Consider the following 21,188-nt stretch of genomic DNA (forward strand, 5'->3'; position numbering starts at 1 on the left):
AGTGTGTGTGTGTGTGTGTGTGTGTGTGTGTGTGTGTGTGTGTGTGTGTGTGTGTGTGTGTGTGTGTGTGTGTGTGTGTGTGTGTGTTCTTACCAGGGCCCCACTGCTGAGCAGGATCATGAAGATGATCAGGGTTTCAAACCAGTTGTGTTCCACTATCAGGTAGCAGGTCTTCCTCAGGAACCACCAGTACTTCCCCCACCCGTGAGTAATGGGAACATCACAGCACTTATATTTGGCCACACACTCTGCATGCCAAATGAAAACACGACTGTTGATATACATCATGGATTGAACTGTGAATAAGCTGTCATTAACACAGTACACCGATAACATATTGTGTGGGCTTGTTGTTATTACTAACCAAAAAGTTAAAAATTAATCACCACTTACCATCTGTCCAGCAGGCTTCTGGGTCAAGATACTCCTCCACAACCTCCACCACTGCCACCTCCTCCACATCAGGCTTGATGTCTATTGTGCTGCCCTCAGACGAGCTGGTGTCATCCAGCTAGGACAAAGAGATCAGTTCAACCTCTTAGTTTCTCTCTGAATGTTATAGGTTCGGCAGTGAGATGCTGAAAGCGTACAATATGTATAAGGCACAGTGCCAGTGAAGCCATTACATTAATGCATCCTTTGGGTTTATATGCATGACATGATTTATAAATGGAGGTATACACGTTACAGCCATGTAGCGCAGTTATTAAAAGTCATGTTAGTCACTAGAGATAATCAGTAATTCTTTGAATTGTTAATAATAGTCATTATACGGTGGCCCTGAGAGGTCAAATGCATTGAAAACACCAGCAAACAGCAAACACTCAAAACAGAACCTAAGTAGAAAAAAAACAAAACCTCACAAAACACAATGGAGGGATTGCACTGGCACACATTTGAAAGAATCGGGGGATTTATCTGTGTTGTGAGGGAAAAGAGGATGTAAGGTAATGTGTGTTTTAATCGCACGATTCATTCAATACTTTAGATACACGTTTGATATTAGTCGTTTACTGTTAACTCGACAAAAACACTCACAAACACTCAGGACAGTTCAGTTCACTGAAGAGTGAATGCACATCAACATTCACCCCTTCGTCCCCTGTTTCCACCATTTTTTTAAAATTCTTTTTACAAAATAGCCATCATGCTTTTCTGACTGGCTTTCGCGCTGCAGCGTGCCCTCTGGCCAGCTGCAGCGCTGGGTAGATTTTTGTGGTTGAGGAAGCTCAGTAGAATATAAACCTGATGCAGGTAGAGTAGTGATTCAGCTGCATTATCTCCTTTCTTCCTACAACAAACTAGGTCAAGGTGACCCACCCATCAGACTTCTCCACACACTTTGGGTCTGGCTATCCTTCTCCTCCATTTATACTGTACAGTAGACTGTGACTCTGCTTCTCTGTCATCTCACCAGGGCAGTCTGTTGTCTGCCTGCTGTTCTTGGCTGTCTGCAGGGTCAGCACTCAGGCTCAGTGTTACAGCGCTCCTGTCTAAATGGATGTTCTTAAATGTCAGTTAAACTAAGTCTCTCCAGTGTGGCAACTCAGATGAGTTCCACTTACTGCATATTGCACGATATACTCAACTTTATTCTGTTTACTGCACTATTGCATTGCTTCCTACCATGTTATATTTAGCAACCTCATCACCTCTGACATCAAAACAATAATTTACTAAAACTACCTGCAAAGCAAGGGCAGATGATACTCACATCTTTGCTGTTTTCCACATCGGATTCACTGCTGAAATCTTCAGTATTAAGGTTTTCAAAGTCAGACTCGCCAACAGCGATTGGAACGCAGACAGTGAGGTTTGGGTTGTGGATGAAGGACATGTAGTCGTCATCAATCATGTACTTTCCCACGCTGCTCCCAATTCCGCTGGTGGTCCCATTGCCATTTTTAGCATAGTCCAGTCCTCGATTGATATCCACTGTGTGATTTGCAATGCAGTTGAGCTTCTTCTCATACATTTCATCCAAAGGCTTCTGTTCGTCTTCGACAGGCTGCTTGTCATAGTGATAAAACAACCAATGAAAAAAGCGCTATTACAAAACAAACTGCCATCAAATAGGAGTCTGACACAAAACAATGTTATTTAAACAAGGAGGTGTATAAATGTTCAATTATATGGTACCTTCTTTAGCATTGTGGCTACAAAAACCCGCATGTTTGCCTTGAACCAGGCAATCCCCAGCTTAATGCGAGCAACCGCGAGCTGGAGGTTGTTGGGCTCACCATCATCATCGGTGGCAGCAAGGTTGTCTGCACTGAATGAGCTCAGCAGCAGGGCCAGAAACAGGTTCAGCACCTCAAAGGGAAAATAGACAGAAGCTCTCATTTTAGCACTCACAATATACAGCGCTGGAAAAAAACATTTGCCACCTTTGGATTTCTCTTTTTTTTGCATATTTTTCACACGTGTTTCAGATCATCATAGAAATTTCAATTTTAAAAAAACCCCAGAGTAAACACAAAATGCATTTTTTAAATATAAACTGATTTTATTTAAGGAAAAAGTTGATGTGAAAAAGCTATTGCCACCTAAGGCTAACAACTGATTGTACCGTAGTTGGTGGTAAGAACTGCAATGGAGCATTTGTGACTGACAATGAGGCTTTCACATTTCACATCTTTTCTTTAAATTTAGCCAGACTGGAGGGTTTCTGAAAATCCTGTTAAACCAGCCTGTTTAAGATCGTGCTAAGGCATCACAATGAGATTTAACTCCTGACTTTGACTAGGCACTCCAAAATGAGGTGGACTTTCTGGTGTGCTTTGGATAATTGTCTTGCTTCTTAAGTGTACTTGTACTTGATGGCACAAGCTGATAGGCAGACATTCTCCGTCAGGAATTTCTCGAAGAGAACAGAATTCATGGTTCCATCACTTACGGAAAATCACCATGAAGCAGCAAAACAGTCCCAAACCATCACACTACCACCACCATGTTTGACTGTTGGTATGATGTTCTTTTTATGAAATATTGTGTCAGTTTTACATCAGATGGAACAGCACTTGAACCTTCCGAAAAGTTCAGGTTTTGTCTCATCGGCCGCAGAATATTTTTCCAGTCTTTGGGATCATCAAGATGTTTTTAGGCAAATTTGAGACGAGAATTTGAGGTTCATTTTGGTCAGCAGTGGTTTTCTCCTTGGAACTGTGTCAATGCAATTTTTGCCCAGTGTGTTTCTTATTGTTGATCATGAACTCTGACCTTAACTGAGACAACTGAGGTCTGCAGTTCTTTAGATATTGTTCTGGGTTCTTCTGTGACGTCCTGGATGACTCCTGGGAAAGTTCACCACTGTTCCAAGTTGTCTCTGTTTATGGATAATGTCTCTCGCTGTGGTCAACTGGAGTTCCCAAAGCCTTAGAAATGGCTTTGTAACACTTTCCTGACTGATAGATGTCAGTGACTTTGTTTCTCAGCTATTTCTTTAGACTGCGGCATGATGTGTTGCTTTCTGAGATCTTTTAGCCTACTTCACTTTGTCAGACAACTTCTATTTAAGTGATTTCTTGATTTAACTGGTCTGGGTTGGCTGTAACTCAGCTTTCCAAAAACTGTGTTTTGACAAGGAGAGTAATTACTTTTTTAGACAAGGGGCAGGTAGGTTTGGATATTATTTTCTTTAATAAATGAAATCATCATAAAAACACCATTTTGTATATACTATCTTTGTCTAATATTGTTAGATAATCTGAAAATTGTAAGTGTGACAAATATGCAAAAAACAAAGAAATCATGAAAACTGCAAATACTTTTTCACAGCAATGTATCTATTAAACTTCAATGGATTACTATAATTCAGGAGCCTGTACACTATGTAATGTCTGTCTTTGCTTACCACTAGGTTACCAATCACCATGACCATCATGAAGACCGTTAGACACATTGTCTGTCCTGCCACCTCCATACAGTCCCACATGGTCTCAATCCATTCCCCACACAACACTCTGAACACAATTAGGAAGGAGTGGAAGAAGTCGTGCATGTGCCAGCGTGGCAGCTCGCAGCTTTCTGCAATCTTACACACACAGTCTTTATAGCTTTTGCCAAATAGCTGCATTCCCACCACGGCAAAGATGAAGACAATGATGGCCAACACCAGGGTTAGATTACCCAGAGCTCCCACTGAGTTGCCAATGATCTTGATCAGCATGTTGAGTGTTGGCCATGATTTGGCCAATTTAAACACTCTCAACTACAAGAGAAGCACAAAACAAACGAACAGGGTTAATTATAGTTTTTCATATCTACAAAACACAACCTGATGTAATATCTACAGAAGCCAGGCTTAACGTCAGCCTTGATCTGATGATCAGTAAGAAAGAGAGCTGCACAAATTTTACCTGATACTAGCTTGTACATTAAGGCCACAAAAGGTCAAATCAAATGTCTCTTATTTTCCACGTACCAATCGGAAAGACCTGAGCACTGACAGGCCTTCCACATCAGCCAGTCCCAGCTCGACTAAACTCAGAGTCACAATGAAGCCATCGAAGCAGTTCCAGCCTTCCTGGAAGTAATAGTAGGGATCCATGGCAATTAGCTTGGCAAACATCTCCCCAGCAAAGATGCCAGTGAAAACCTAAAGACCCACACAGAGAAAAACATGAAGAATATGTTAATATGTTTCCTCGGGAAACAGGATAAAGAGGCATGCTTAGATTGCATTTGAAGCATTTCTTGTTAAAAAATTAACAAGGATATGTTTCAGCAGAATTCGTAATTAACTATATTACTCGTTGCTTTGTATTGTCCTTCTGCTAACCATGTGTCCAGTTAGTGCTGCAGAGAACACCCAGTGATTCACACTGCACCATCCATCATACTGCGCAGATTCCTCTGAGTTCAGTTCCTGGACTGCATGCCAATGCCTATGACCTCATTTCCTGTCTTAATATCTGACACCCTGCCAGTATTTCTGCCCTCAGACAGCTGTGCGACAGTGATATCTGGTAGCACAGACAGAGTACAGACAAACCAGAATGTCTGCGACAGATCTTGTTAATATATACTTGGTCAAATCAGTGTTGAACAGGCTTATGTCTGTATGGAAGCAGCTGAGAGCAAGTTAAGGGTTCAGCAGACTTGAAGGAAGCAAGATGCAACGGATGAAGAGTGAGTGGACGTAATAAAAGTTTGGCAGGCAAGCCTAGTTGGCTACATTAAAATGGTACTAAATCTTTAATGAGACCCCATCAGATTCCTGTATACGGTATGTGTATATATTCTTAAGTGCACATATCAAATGAAGCTTTGATGAGTTGGCTTGAGGTAATTGAGGCACACAATACACCTACGACATTTCTGTACCTCCTGAGAGACATACTGAGCATGTAGTCATAAAACAACAACAAAAACGAATGGAAACAGTAAGAAAAAAGACTAAATAAAGACTGACTGCAGCTTCTTACCAGGTTTCCAACAGACAGGACTTCTTCAAAATGTGGAGTCATTGGGTAGTGCTCCATGGCCATGAAAAGGGTGTTGAGAACAATACAGATGGTGATGGCCAGGTCAACAAAGGGGTCCATGACAATCAAGTAGACTATGTGCTTGAGTTTTAGCCACATGGGACAGCATTCCCAGATGAGAAAGACGTTAGCAAACTTGTACCAGCAGGGAGGACACTTTCTTTGAGACTCCTCCAATTCTGCACAAAGAGATGGAAGAAAAGGGGGGACGTGAAATGTTTAACATTTAGTTATTTAAGTGACATTATGTGCTGTAACATCTAGACTCCTGAACACCTCACTTATGTGATAATTACATGCAACTTATGGGCATATACTAACAAGTTGCAACAACAGCTGTCACTTAGTTGATACCGAGGAAAACTGATGTTGTTTTTACTTGTGCATTTTCATGTCCTCAACGTATTTTAGCACTAAGAGCTAATCTGACAATTAACAGCACAGGATTAGAAAGAACAAGAGAAACATATAAACTCTCTGTACCCTCTATCAGAGTGTTGGTGACTACACTCATTTGACTGTTGGCACGGTCCTTCCCTTTGAAGGAGGAGTTGAGCTGATCCACAGACACCATGAGAGAGCCAGAGTGCTTCTTCTTAATCTCAACGTCTGTAGTCTGTACTCAGAGAAAGACATGATGTCACGGTCATTACATGAATCTAAACAGACATTCAACCTCGTGCTCCACAGCTATCTAAATTCAATTCAATTCAATTTTATTTATATAGCGCCAAATTACAACAGCAGTTGCCACAAGATGCAACTTGATCCATCTAAATCATGAAAGAGATCTGAGGTCTGCTCACAAGGCAAAAGAACTGTCGCTTTAGTATCAAATAATGTACTGATATTCTACATTTTCCAGAAAATATAATCAAATACATTTCAAGTTCTTACTGTAAATTCTCAAATAGGTGCCTTAAATTAGCACAACCAGGTAAAGAACCAGGGTTTATTTAAAACTTTTTTTTGAAAGAGGGCTCAATTTCAATTCCTCTTTTTTCCATTATGACTTAATCTGATTTGAGGTATTTTTACTTTTGAGAATTTAAGGTAGCACATTCTAATTTTGCCATCATTTACTGTGCATGACAAAAATACAATCCCTAAGAAACAGTAAAATGCATGCAGTGGCATGCATGTCAACAAGAGTGGAAGACATCAAGACATCATTTGGTGACACATCATGCTAAACTTTAGAGAAGGTAAAAAGCAGGTAGATTGGTTGACAATAAAAGAGGGTTCAACCATGCTAGCTAGAATGACAAGAGACATTTATTACAGGAAAAAAAAGGTTTCATATTTGTCGTTGCATCATCCATTTCTCAGAAGCAGAGGATAAATGAGGGCAAGGAGGAAAGAGAAGGCAGCAGAGGGAAAGTGAGGCTGAAAGGAAGAAGAAGAAAAAAGAACTCCAGATAAGAACAGTGATAGAAAATAGTATGTGTCCAGATGTACAAAGCCCTCAAGAATGAGGAAGTAGAAGTAAAGAATGAAAAGAATTTCATATAATAATGATTTTTTTCTCAGTGATTGAACTGTTAGGGCAACTCGAAAGGGCTGATCTCATTACGCATTACTGTTAGTGAAGTAATGGTGATGATTCTGGCAAGGGAGTGAGTTTGCGGATGTTCTTTCAACTGGTTAGTGACTTCTAGTGCTGCTAAAAAAAGAAGTGAAAAGGCATTAGATCAGGCTGGAAGTCTAAGAGTCAGTGTATGGTGAAAAAATAAAACAGATTCTGTGTACTCAGGGAGTGGAAAAAAGGAGATACTGGGTTTAGGGAAAAGAGGAACAAGAGGCAGGGGAAGAGGTTGTGAAGGAGAAGCTGCAGAAACCCGGGCCACCAACATCATGCCTAAACTGTATTAGGTGTCCCATGGACGTCCTTACACTGTCATCAGTGGCTGCCTTATCTATTTTCACCTCAGGCAGAAGCCGTCTGCCGGGCCCAGGGCCGATGAGAGACACCACGCCATTGCAGTCCACTGTGCTGTTCCTCTTCCCTCCAGGGTGGGGTGCCAGCGGATGGATGCGTGATGAGCCCTGGCTGTTGCCACTGTAGCTGTTGCGACGGTAAGGTATAAACAGGGATCCTCTACGGTCTTCGCTCTCCTCTACTGTACTGTGCTCGTCGTCTGCAAATTCATTCTCTGAGCCCATGTCCTTGGAACGGCCTTTGAAGCTGAAGATGCTGCTGCGGCTGTTGTGGCGCGACATGAAGGGTGAGCCTGGGATGCTGAGTAGTGACTGAAAGAGGAGAGATAAATGAGGACAGGGAGAATTAAGGAGTTATTTAAAACAGCAGGAGTTAGTTGATGTGTACAGGTGGGGTATATAAAACAAGAATAAATCAGAGGAAGGGAACTAAAAAGAAATGAGAAACAGGCAGTAGGCACAAAATATAACCATAATATATTTAAAACATGTTATATTGCTTTTCAAGAAGAACTGCATTGCTCCAAAAAAATAACATTACAGTGTGTAAAATCTCACCACTCAGTAGCAGGAGATTGATGACTGCGGCACAGTGTAAGTTGTTAAGCTCTGCTGTTTTTGCCGCTGTTAGCTGTCGTTAGCCTCTGTTAGCCACTGTTATTGTAACTTTCCTTGAAGTGGAATCCTTGTTAGATTCAGACACTTATCGAATAAACTAGTAAAACGTGAGAATGTAATTGAATTGTTTATCAATGAGAAAGTGTGATTTTTAGGACCCTTGAGTCTAACATTAGCAGGCATAATGTTAGCTCAGAACTAGCTGCTCTTGTTATTTAGCCAGCTCGTCAGCTGTATGGAACTTGGAAGGTTATATGTTTAAGCTGCTGACAATAAGAATAAGACGATAACATTTTACCTAGATGCTGGTCCCATTTTTTTCTATTCAGTTCAATTTTATTTATAGTGCACCAAATCACAACGACAGTAGCCTCAAGACACCTTCTATTGTAAAGTAAACCCTGCATCACATTTCCGCCTCTTTGGTGAAGGGGATCACTTCTCAGATGATAAACATAGAAATGATCCTTCATATCTTGAGGCTGTAGACACATATTAAATTTTTCTGCACCACGCCACATATGTGGCAAATAGGCAAAACAGTGATGTTCATCTCGGTCCATTTTTTTCCTACTAAAAAAATTAATTTAAAAAAACGATTATCTGTATCTTAAAAGTCACACTTAAATGACACATTAGATCTTAATAAGTGAAGTATTAATGTTGAAAATCTTCAGCATTACACATTGTGGTGTTCATTGAGAAAAAACTATGTAACAATGTTTAACGAAAGAAAAGCTCACTGCAAGCTTTTGGGTTATTTTGATTATTATTTTGTTCTATCCTGTCTGCAACTGCAATGCAGGGAAAGATAAAGTAATACAAATACGTACAAGCACAAATAAAGTACAGAGGACTGGCCAACAAATGTAGACAAAGTAGTAAGAAACCAAAGTCTCAAAAGGTCCTGCAATGAGTGAAAGAAGAGTAGGAAAACTGCCTGTATGACAACTGAAGTGGCAGGAAGAGTCCCAAGAGGGCTGTGGCTCAAGAGAGGCTGATACAGCTGATACCACAACGAGGTCACTGCTTAAACCACCAAGTGCAGGAAGAAGCTGAATCATCACATCCACCCAAGCTCTGGATGGGCACACATATGCTTCTTGGATCCCCATACAAATCCTGGCCACTGCAATTCCTTAAATGGCCACAAGAGACTGGCTACAAAAGTAACTCAATCCCCCTATACCCACATGTTAAAATGTCCAACTTTATAGCAAAAATAAAATAAAAACTCACCCATTTTAATTTTAAGGCTTAAAGTTATACATTATTATAGGAATGGCTGTTTTGAATGACAGATAGATTTTACTAGGTGTAAGTGCAAGTAATTGTAGTCAATAAACTTAACATGTGGGGGCTCTGTTGGTGCCTTTTGCATCTGGGTAGCTGTGATTCAAGAGTAAGAACAGGTACAGTGACTCATCCAACAGATCCCAGCTCCTTCGGTCTGTATGTTAAAGTGATGTAGCCATGGTTGTGTGTGTGTGTGTGTGTGTGTGTGTGTGTGTGTGTGTGTGTGTGTGTGTGTGTGTGTGTGACAGCCCAGATTTTTGGGCTGCTCATTCAGGAAACAATAAAAAGGATTACAAAGTTTAACAGATAAGCAGGTAGTTAACTCGCAAGTTTCCTTCTAAAGATGATATACCATGTTCTAAAAAACAAAAACGTACTGCTCTCCTATCAGTTCAGACACACATGAAGACAGAAAACTAAACAGCAGTAATGTCTGTAGGATTATTGAAGTTGGGCTAACTGTCATATAAAGATTTGCTACCTGGTGGCTAAAAACAGAGCTATGGTTAGAATAATGTAAACACTTTAGCACAGTGAAGCTGGAGGATGAGCATTAATGTTTTTACTTCGATTTAGAAGGCCACAACACCACTAGTGACATCACAGCATCCACAGCCATCTTTTATATACAGTCTATGGGGTCATTGCTGAAGCTCTCGAGTTTACAGCTTTTCTCGCTAACTTTACCTGGTTCATAATGGACGTCTTCCTTCCCAGTCGACTCCCTGGGAATCGAATGGTGCTTTTCTTGCTGCCATCATCTGACTCGGACTTAACCACCTTCTCACTGTCTCCTTTCTCTTTCTCCTGCTCTTTTTGTCGCCATTTCTTTTTGCGATTGCGACGCTCTTTTGCACTCTTGGAGCTCAGCTTGGAGACCTCCGAGGAGCTGCGGGACAAGTGCCCCCCACCTTCATCTTCTAACGCAGCCTCTGACACAGTACCAGCAGATGTCGCCATGGCAGCAGCCTGAGAGAAAAAAAAGACATGATAACCTAAAACTATGAAAAATGCATATTGGTGTATGTATATTAGAGAGTATGACAGACCTGAGTCTCTTCTTGTTGCTTCTTGAGCTGTTCGAGCATGGCTTTGAATTCTGCCTCTTTCTGCTGTGCCTCTTCAATCGTGGCTTGGTTCTGCTCCTCATAGGCCATGGCCACCACAGCCAAGATCAGATTCACCAGGTAGAAGGAGCCCACAAAGATGACCAGCACAAAGAAGATCATGTACGTCTTCCCTGCAGCTCGAAGAGTCTCACAGAAAACACAGACATAGCATAAAAGTGAATGAATCAGTAATTTATCATGCATGATTAAGACTAAAATGAAACAAGTAATGATAAAATATAACTGAAATCCTCCTTGGTGCACAGTTATTTTAATGTTTATGGATTTTTTCTGCTGGATTTTAGTATGCACTCTATATTGTGTGCTATGTCAGCATTTCTGATGTTTCGACAGTCCGAAGACCTTCTCCGGGAAAACGTCCATACTGAAACGATGCCTTATAGTCTGCGCACACATACACATACACACACTACAACACAAACCTATTTTGCCAAAAAAGGAGAAGCTATTATGCTTGTGATGGTGATGGTCTACAGAAGCAGGAAATATTCCAGCTCACAGTCATGGTAGTGCAGCTACCTTAACAGATTTTGGTGCACATACTGAATTTGCACATGCATTTGTGTCCCTAAAAGCATCAAAAAGTGCTGAATCATTCAGACATCCATGCTAATCTGATGATTCATATATATTTTTTATGATGAAGTGTGCTGCTTGAGGGAGAGGTAGCTACTGGGCACTGAGAGGCTTTAATAAAACAAGTCTTTACCAGCATGTAGAGATTTTCCCAGAAGTCTTGGGTCATGAGACGAAAGAGGGTGAGGAAAGCCCATCCAAAGCTATCAAAGCTGGTATAACCGTAGTTCGGGTTCCTTCCAGCTTTCATACATGTAAAACCCTCTGGACATTGTCTGATAGAGGATAACAGAGCAATACCGAAAACCATCATTTAAAAAGTGAATGAAAAGCACCACTTTGACATCGACACAGGTAAGATAACATGCATCCTGATCTACATCCCTGCCCTGGATGCAACGAGATGAAAAATATCTCGTGTGCTTTTTGATTTTCTTTAATCTACACACCCTGTGAATCCATCAGATCAAAATACGATCAAATATCCCCTGGAGATATGCAAGACAGGGCCGTGGTTACACCTCCAAATACAACAATAAGCATATCTAAGCATCAAAAGTTTAACTGGCTGGAGCTCAACAGAAACTTACAGGCATAAAACCACAGCCCAACATATGACAGGTAGCAGTGTTTAGGAGGAATGTGGAGCACTAGCACAAACTAGAAGAAAACAAGAATACATTGATGTCACAAGGAGTAACTGCACTGGAAGAAAGCGTCAACAAGGCCTCGTAATGGCTGTGACTGGAGAAATTAGCTGGGTCATCCCAGGAAAAGGATCTGATGCTGAAATACCCCAAACACCGACTGCCCCCCTGTTAAATTTCTAATAATATTTTAAGATGTGTGGTGGAACAACATGAATATGGCAGACAGCTCCTGTAAACATAGCATAAATATAATTGTGAGGATTTACTGAGCGAAGTACTGGCTTACCCTGAGTCAGAACTATTTCCACATAGCAGAGCATCAAGCTGACCAGGGAGGAAGTAGAAATTAGCTATTTAAAAAAGAGAGAGAGAGAGCAGTCACTTGCATTGGCCACTGGGCAAAGAGTCTGTGTTACCCGAGTGAGTCAGCGTTTCTGTTAATATTTCATCCCTCAGATATCATGACTAAGTCAAAGAATCTCTAATGCTGCATACGCGTCCCAAAGTTTAATCAAGTTTTAAAGTCAACACTTACAGGTGTTCATGATGTATTCACCCCAGTCAAAAGCCCGGCTGCCATTCGGGTACAGAGCCGTCATGTTGATCGGCCAGATCACGCATTTATTCCGCAGGTTCCCCATGAACAGCTGCAGTCCAATCAGAGCGAAGACACTGAGACAGAAGACGGTCAGGATCATCACGTCCGACAGCTTCTTCACAGACTGGATTAGAGCGCCCACAATGGTCTTCAGGCCTGTCGATTAACATATGAATAACACACACACACACACAAATGTGCACAAATTCACACACATGGAAACAGGCACAACTCACACACACATGCACACCGAGATACACATTCAAATACACACACACATAGACACATACACAAAATAAGACACAAATAAAATGTTTTCGCACTAGATGTGTTGGGTTCAGTGTTATAGCTGCACTTCTAAGCTGACTCGAATCATGCATGAAAAGGGTAAATTAGGTAATGTATAAACTAATTCTGTCTTTAACCCTGTGCTGTGCAGATTCTTATATAAAGCTAAACTTGGCAGGCATCGGAGTGATTTCTTAAGAATCTGCACCCGGCTCTGCCAAGTCTCAATACCAGAAATTGACATTCAGAGTGTGTTGTGCAGTCCCTTACAGAATAAAACCAGTGCATAGGCATTGCTTTTCATTGTCATTTCTGCCTCGATGCAAGTGTAAGCCCAAACTCTGATTAATTATTCAGCACTAGCTACTGTATGCTGTGTGTTTGTAATTGAACTATCACTTAACTACGTTTTAACCAAAGTTAATTTTATTTTATTATTTAGTAGAATAAAGTGGCGCATTTTCAAAATAATATGCAAATTAAATTCCTTCATTTTTTTTGTTAAAGCCCTAATTCATCCTTAACAGAAAACCAGTCAGTTTGTGAGATATTTCATCCAGAATCTGTAATAGTCTGCTATCCAAAAAATAAACAGGTACAGGTAGTCCCATAAAGTAACAAAAAAGTGTAGACAGCCATTGTTTGCAGATACATTTATGCACCTTAGACGTAGAAGAACATGCTGTCCTGCTTCTCCACGTCTCCCCTGCCTACATACTAATTTTCTGCCTGTTGACTTCCAGCGTTCCTTGTATTAATTTAGATTAAGACTGCAGGCTGCTCAGCTGACCTAATATAATGAGTGTTTATATTAAGAGAAAAATCTAACATTTATGCAGGTTTTTGCATTTTGAATATTTAGTCATTGATAAGCTTAGCTTTGGCCACTGTATCACCTCTGGCCTGTTCTAGTTAAAGTTTACCGTACCAATACTGAAGTGTACAGCACTGATTTTTCTGTCATAGACTATTAAAAAGAAATCACACTCAATTTCTACAGAGAGCATATGGCACTACGACGAATACTACCACTGTAGGGGATGTTTCCATTAGAAAGGCACACTTTTGTATTTATATTTATATAAAAAGAAGCTGAACAATTTTAATTCTGATGTTATGCATATGATAAAAATCATCTGGTCCTTAGCTATTCTCCAAATTAAAACTTCAGATGGATGAACAACTGACATGACATATTATACTGTGTCATCATTTTTTAACATAAATAAATGCAGAAGCAGTGTGTGAAAAACAGCCAGGTGCTGATTATCAAATGCACCACCTCTATAAAAGCAGATGTTTTGGAATTACGGTATTCTGAAGAATTGAATGCAATGTTCAGAGAAACTGCAAATAACCCAAGAGCTACATTTCAAACTACAGATCTCAGTTAGCATGTAAAATGTTAAGTTCATGTTGGTATAGTCAGAAAAACACTGAACAAGTATGTTTAGGAGGAAAGCCAAGAGAAAGCTTCCTCTCTAAAAAGAACATGAGAACACAACTTAGGTTCACCAATTTCCATCTGAAGAAACTACAAGATGTCTGGAACAATGAGACCAAGGTGGAGATGTTTGGTCATAATGCACAGCATCACACTGGGTGAAACCCAAACAGCATATCACAACAAACACCTCACACCAACTGTGAAGCACGGTGGTGGAGGGGTGATGATTTGGGCTGGTTTTGCAGCAGCACAAGCAAAGCGTAAACTCTTCTGTGTACCAAAATATTCTCAAACGTGAGGCCATTTCTATAGCTATGGCTTGGCTGACATTGAGTCACTGAACAGGACAATGATAAAAAAAAAATGTGGACAAACAAATATCAGTGAACTTTAAGGAACTGAAGCAACGCTGTAAAGAAGGGCGGTCCAAGAGTGGTTTCATCACAACAATGTAAGAGACTGATAATGTCAAACAGGAAATGATGACGTCAAGTTATTGTTGCTCAAAGTGGTTCTATAAGCTGATGAATCATAAGATATATTGTTGACACACTGCTTCTGCACTTTGTCTTAGTTTTTTGTTAAATAAATAATGGACAAAATGTCACGTGTTGTTGTTGATTTTAGGTTGTATTTAAATCATTTTAAGATCTGAAGAGTACCCTAACCCTTTTTCTTATGTCCCAATATGTAAAACCTTAGACTTGAAACTTGGTTTACTTTCTTTTAAAAAAAAATAACAACTGTACACAATGTACACAGTGAGAGCTAAAGAAATACGAAGCTGATTTATCGGAACTGTACAACTGTGTAACTTAGGATCCATGTGAAAAAGACCTAATTTCCTTTAAATCTGTGTGTTCATCTATGGGAACATCCCTGAGTAGCTTTCTTTTATAATTACACTGCATCCAACAAATGAACTGCACACAACAGCACAACAAACAGATAACAGTGGACATAATCAGGCTCAATCGAGGAAGCAGGAAGTGAAGAGGAGAAAGAGAGGACAGGTGAGGAAGAGTACGTGCCTGTAGGTAGGGGGTAAGGGGGCAATGAGAGGTGTCATGCAGGTCATTTAAACGCTAAGGCTGAAGGAAGTGACTATGTCAGCATCACTCGTCTAAAACGTGGTGATGACCTTGCATTAACCGAAGAACCATTTCCATCCCGGGCATCTGTTTTTCTCTCTCATGGTGTTGAAACTTCAAGCTGGTTTTACCACACTAAGTGTTGTACGCTTGGAATTAACATTATTGTACCCTGTCTGTGTATGCTGTATGTGTGAAGCATGTAATGTGCTGCGATGGTGCTTACAGAGTTGTCATAAAAATACAACGGCTGAATGTGATGTATATAAAAATACAGAAATGAGACCTATTGTTTGTTGCCAACATAAAAAGAAAATTAGAGCATATGAAATATTTAGATTACAGTAGTACACTACACTCATGTACAGTTTTTCAAGGTACTTGGAAGGTTACCTTGGAATACTTGTAACAACTCTGTGGATTTAGGCTGTCTCGCTAACTTATGTCAATTTGGAAATCAGGACTTAAGTTTCTTATCACACCAAAGAATAGGAAATGAGTGCAAAGAAATGTAACACATTATAATATTTCTTTATATTTTCTCTTTCACTCCCAGGATGGATAAAGATCTTCAAAAGAGAAAAAAAAGTTTATTTACATCCTGATTAAAATAAAATAAAATAAAATAAAATAAAATAAAATAAAATAAAATAAAATAAAATAAAATAAAATAAAAAGAATAGCCTCTTAAAGCCAAACGTGTAATAGCATGTACTTCAAAGCTTCATGCAGTTGTCAGATTAGGCTTGGCAGTCTTAGGGAATGAAATAGTGTTAAAAACAAATCCCTGCAGTGATAATTTGGATCAAAGAACGTAGTAAAACTGAGCACAGTTGATGTGACAGTTGGTGAAAAAATTCACAATAATTAGTTTGTTCATTTAATCACTTTTAACAACATGCAGAATGGCTTTTAGAGTAAACTTTTCCCTTTAATTTATGCCAGCTCTGGACATTTCTAATTTAATGTGAGGTGCAAGTAGACTGCTAAGCCTATCAAAAATGTATTGCTACCATTTTTGATTATAATAAAAAATAAAAAGTTAAACAACAAAGGAAATAATTCAAAATCAATACCTTCTTTAAAAGTAAAAGAAAGACTAAAATGAAAGAAACAAATAGAGCTAAGAGGTAATGTAAGCTCAGCCTTAGTGTTTAAATGGGAGTCTCACCTGGAATGACAGAAATAGTTTTCAGTGCTCGGAGAACCCTGAACGTTCTCAGCGCCGAGACATTCCCAAGGTCCACAAACTCTGTTATATATCTGTAACAAGGTAGGATGACACACAGAACAGAGCCCCATGACACACAACACACACACACGATAACTACACGCACGTATGCGCAAGAACACGACACCAGCACCACCATCGAAGACCAGGAGGGACACCACGGTGAGAGCAAGAACACCTGTTCAACCAGTGGGAAGAGAACGCAGAGAGAAGAGGAGAGGAGAGGGAGTGGAACAAAACCACACCTAACATCAACCCCGTGGCTCGCCCACCCGCAAACACAAACACCTGGACTCTCTTACCTGGGATAACTGAAATTGTTTTCAAAGCCCTCAGAACCCTGAACGTACGCAGAGCTGACACATTGCCTAGGTTTACAAACTCTGTTATATACCTGCAAGGTGGATCAGATACAGTTACTCAGCAGCCATGCTGACCAGGGGAAAGAAAGAAAGAGGTTAATACAGACTATGTGAATAAGCATCATCAGCAACTGTGATGGAGTGATGTGGATTAGTCATTGTGTTGAAGTGTTTCATTTTAAAAATATCAACACAAATCACACCCAAAAATGCAAAATGCAACAGAAACATATAAAATCCATGATTTATTTATCCAAATAATTAACTGGTAAGGAAAATTTGCTTGGTATAAACTGGATGTATGCAAATCAAGAAAATTTTGTTTTACCTTGTACTGTAAAATTTATATGTAATTAAATTACACTAAAGTGAATATTATTTTGAGTGCATTACAATCAACTTTACTTACAACTTACAATCACTTTAACTGTGAATAAAGCGATAAATGGTTTCATTCTCTCAAATTAACTAACCCCTGTTGCCTTCACACATGCACGACTTGGCAAACAGGAAAAAGGAAAGAAATTCATAATCTATACCCAGGCAAGAGCAAACTGGCAATGAAAAAAGTGTTGATAAGAAACATGCCAGTGTGTAGAATCACAAATAAAACCCCAGTTTAACAATGTTCAAATCATTCTGAGCTTATATGAGTATTTAACATAAAATGTGCGTACTGTACTTTGTTACTATGACTGATAAATTGCACAAAAGTGTCAGATTAAAACTCATATAAGCAAACTGATGTTTGATTTTGATTTTTTTTAATTTGCCTAATTCTAATAATAATTAATAATAACTAATAATTCTGCAGTGGAAATCATTAAATGGGCTCAGGAGCACTTCTGAAAACCTTAACAAAACCTAAAATTTATCAGTGCATAAACAATTTTAATACCATATTATCAACAGCAAAATGCATCCAGAAACTCACTGAGCTCGTTTAAGATGGGCCAGAACAAAATAGCTCAGAAACTAAAGAAGTATGACGGTTGAATAGAAAATGATCAAATAAGGAGCTTATTTCTAAAATGAATGCAGGTACTGTGCTATGAAGTATGAGTACAATATGCCAGAAACTTTCATATGGTAAACATGTTAATGTTTCAACTTTTTAGAAATGTATTGCTGGCATCAGCAGTTAAATTTAAGTTTAGGACCTTTCCCATAACACTTTAAACTCCTTTCTGGGACGAAACTTAAATACGTTATTATGTTAGCTCAGGAAAAAGAGAATAAGATAAAACTAAAGAAAACTAAGGAAAAGAGACTGTCCTTATGTGTTTATTATCAATACGTATGGCAGACTGAAAACTTTTAGGACCCATCCCAACTGAAGTTAAGTCAATTCAATCATTTTAAACGCCTTATAACAGAAAATGTGTTTTTAAGAAGTTTCGAGACTTTTGAAGGATGCACAAACATCTGATTCCAATCTTTCAACTTCTCAAAGTCGCAGTTGTTGGCTGTTCTATGATCAATAAAATATAAACTTTAAATACAAATATAATCTGAGTCAAGATTGCAAAAGAAGACTCAGACAGTGCATATTTATCTGTGCCGTTTTCAAGCTGCGAGTTTTATCTTTCAGATGGGAGGAGTCGTATTTTTGTTGATTACAAATCAATGTGTTCTGAAGTACTTACGCCATTGAAATGACCATGAAGTCCAGCCAGTTCCAAGGGTCTCTGAGAAAGGTGAACCCGTCGATGGCAAAACCTCGGGCAACAATTTTTGTGAGTGACTCAAACGTATAGATACCTGTAAAGGTATACCTTTCAAGGACAAAAAAAAGAAGAGGACAAAAAAGGTGAGGAGAACATCAAATGAGGATATGACTGCTGAGGAGAAGTATGGAGGTGGACTTACTCTACTTGCTTGGACCACTCCGGGGGATCGCTGAATGTCATGAATATGCAGTTGGTCAAAATCGTACACATGATGATCATGCTGAATAGCGTGAGAACACAGTTAAGGAAAGACTGAACAGTTGCGTCCATAATAACTGAAATATGGCTTTAACATTAAAGACAAACTTAAAGAAGAGCAGTCAGCAGGGACATTTAGTCCTTATAGTTCATTAAAATAACTTACAATGAGCTGGCCACTTCAACAGCAAACAGAAAAAATGTTTTCATTCACTATAAGGCAAACAAATCAAATAACTTGAAAGGATATGAATGTATCAAAATTTTAATAGCTATTCGCCTAAATAGATTAAAAGGACTTATGATGTACAAGGAGGGCGTGGCACTGAAGCGGAAGAGTGTTTTCCCCTTGTTTAAGACTATAAACGTCTGAAAAAGAGAGAGAGACAGAGATAGTGAGACAGACAAACCCTACAAACACTTCTATGTCAAATATTCAGTAAACAGTCTGAAGACCTTCATATTATCTTATTGAAAGTATGATGATAGAGCTTACTGAGCTGACCTCTGAATACACTGGTTTCTTCTGTATCTACAAGGCTGATTGTAATACTGGAGTTTATACTGTGCTTCCTGCTTATTGGTTTGTGACTATACGTATTTGGAAATAATTACCCTGCAATGATCTAAGCATACAGGTTAAAAACGGTAATAAAGAGATAAAGGTACATAGAAAGCAGCAGTAAGAGTCTCTACTGACATGGGTGATCATTCACCCAGGAATCAGGGTTACAGTTCTGTCCTTCTTACATCAGACTGGGACTTTGCCCTGGCCAGCTTTTCCCCCTGATAAAAGCTTTGAGCAGCTTCAGGATCAGCAGACAGGCACATGGGAAACTCTCCTTTTCGTGGCCAAATGTCTCTCTTCATCCCAAGTTTAAAGCTCTTACTGGAAGGAGATGGCAAATGCTGTCATCGATCAGGGCAGATCTGCTGACTCTAGGCTCTCAACGACTGCTCCGGTCCCCACCCATAAACAGCACCGGGCCAAGTGGGGCTGGGCACTGGGGTGAGACAGCATTGTGTGTTTGTTTGTGGACGTTTGTGGATGTTTGAGCCCAGTGTTGGACAAAACTATGGGAAGTGACAGTAAGAGGAATTATTTGCAAACAAACACAGGGATACTATGCATTCATAGCTGCAGCTGCTGCAAGCACTTGTTCTTTTTTTCTGTATCTACATGCAATGCAGTTTAGAGATGGTTCACTGACAATTTATAAATGTGTTGTTTGGATGTAAATGTAAGTGAGTTATGAATGTGGACGCTGCCTGGATATTTGTCTTTGTTCACAACAGCCTCTTCTGCGTCTTTATGACATCACTGACAATATCAGCTGCCACTATATGGAGAAAACTGATCATGTTCTTTGTTATGCCCTCACTGAAGAACAGCAATTCTATCCTCTTAGTTCAAAAGCTAATCATTTATATCGCAGTGAGCTTGCATTCATAAAATGTTATGGATGGATATCAATTATCAGTTAGCTCAGTTCATTGAGCTAATCGATATGGAAATAATAATAGTAACAGTAATGATAAGAAGAAGAAGACGAAAAGGACGAGGAATCCTTGTACTTCTGTAGTGATAACCCATATGATAGATGCATTTGGTCTTTAGTAACCACATCACAAATACACACACCGTGAGTTTGGGATATCCACCAGGGGAAAAGAAACGAGGAGGCGACTCAAAGTGTCCTGAATCAAGTGGTGTCCAGAAAACTAATTAAATCAAAAATAGTTCCCTTAGTCTGGCTAAAGACAAAATGTATCCTCTAGATCAGACAACTCCTTACTCTTCCCCTCCTTTTCCCTTTCCTGCTGCTTTTTGTCCATAGATCATAAACACTACTCAAAATATCCTCTTACTTTCTTTTTTTTTTTTTGAAAAATAAAAAGGATTATCTACTTAATGACCACAGAAAAAAGAGGAAATCACAGACTTGTCCAAGTCTTGTCCAAAGGGTAAATCTCTCCCAGAGGTCAAGTGAAGGTTTTCGCTCACCAATACAACATTGGGATGGAAGAACAGGAATATCTCATTAGCAGCATATGCCCACTGTGCAAGACTATGATAGGCTAATCAATGTCAAGAATATTGCGATAGATAAGTCATATGGGTTTACTGATGCTTTTAAAAACCTGAGTCATCATAAAACCTGAGTCTCTATTGTATAGTAATCCATATTGTAGTATGGTATATCTTTACCCATCCCGTTTGCTAAGAATACAGGGTGGAAAGGTGCTGCAATTTATTGAAGCATGAACAAGCAAACATCGAAATATAGTCTATAAGGCAAAAACAGAGCTTGTACAATTTGCCAAGCCTTTTTTGTAATTTAAGCAGTCTTCAGGAATAGTTCTCCAGGCTTCCTCGAGGACATTCAATGCTCGTCTGTGGATGTTGACTGTCTTATTATGTTCTTTGTCAAGATGATCCCACACTCCTTCGGTAATTTTGAGGTCCGAGCTCTGGGGAGGTCAATCCATGAGTGATAGTTTTCTACTGTGTGTGTCTCATTATCTATTCATGTTTTTAATGCACTAGC

General features: G+C 39.4%; 1 protein-coding gene across 4 annotated transcripts in view; it reads right to left on the bottom strand.

Annotated features, from left to right (window-relative positions):
* Window positions 1-21,188, bottom strand: part of scn8ab (sodium channel, voltage gated, type VIII, alpha subunit b) — a 42,518-nt gene that overhangs the window by 12,400 nt on the left and 8,930 nt on the right. The window contains exons 3-20 of one of the 4 annotated variants that reach the window (XM_005739607.1): window positions 18,890-19,008; window positions 18,581-18,670; window positions 18,358-18,486; window positions 16,290-16,381; window positions 12,230-12,448; window positions 11,981-12,044; window positions 11,178-11,319; window positions 10,388-10,594; window positions 10,026-10,307; window positions 7,380-7,736; window positions 5,970-6,102; window positions 5,427-5,665; window positions 4,424-4,597; window positions 3,854-4,210; window positions 2,140-2,313; window positions 1,715-2,011; window positions 394-511; window positions 94-248 (exon numbers count right to left, since the gene is read on the bottom strand). In XM_005739607.1, the coding sequence (XP_005739664.1) occupies window positions 94-248; window positions 394-511; window positions 1,715-2,011; window positions 2,140-2,313; window positions 3,854-4,210; window positions 4,424-4,597; window positions 5,427-5,665; window positions 5,970-6,102; window positions 7,380-7,736; window positions 10,026-10,307; window positions 10,388-10,594; window positions 11,178-11,319; window positions 11,981-12,044; window positions 12,230-12,448; window positions 16,290-16,381; window positions 18,358-18,486; window positions 18,581-18,670; window positions 18,890-19,008 (3,348 nt within the window). Of the gene's footprint in view, window positions 1-93; window positions 249-393; window positions 512-1,714; window positions 2,012-2,139; window positions 2,314-3,853; window positions 4,211-4,423; window positions 4,598-5,426; window positions 5,666-5,969; window positions 6,103-7,379; window positions 7,737-10,025; window positions 10,308-10,387; window positions 10,595-11,177; window positions 11,320-11,980; window positions 12,045-12,229; window positions 12,449-16,289; window positions 16,382-16,651; window positions 16,744-18,357; window positions 18,487-18,580; window positions 18,671-18,889; window positions 19,009-21,188 lie in introns of all 4 variants that reach the window. The other 3 variants (XM_005739609.1, XM_013912522.1, XM_005739610.1) reach the window with 3 other exon arrangements.

Source organism: Pundamilia nyererei, unplaced genomic scaffold (genome assembly GCF_000239375.1).
Source record: "Pundamilia nyererei isolate P.nyererei 1_Seehausen unplaced genomic scaffold, PunNye1.0 scaffold00092, whole genome shotgun sequence".
NCBI classification, from domain to species: domain Eukaryota; kingdom Metazoa; phylum Chordata; class Actinopteri; order Cichliformes; family Cichlidae; genus Pundamilia; species Pundamilia nyererei.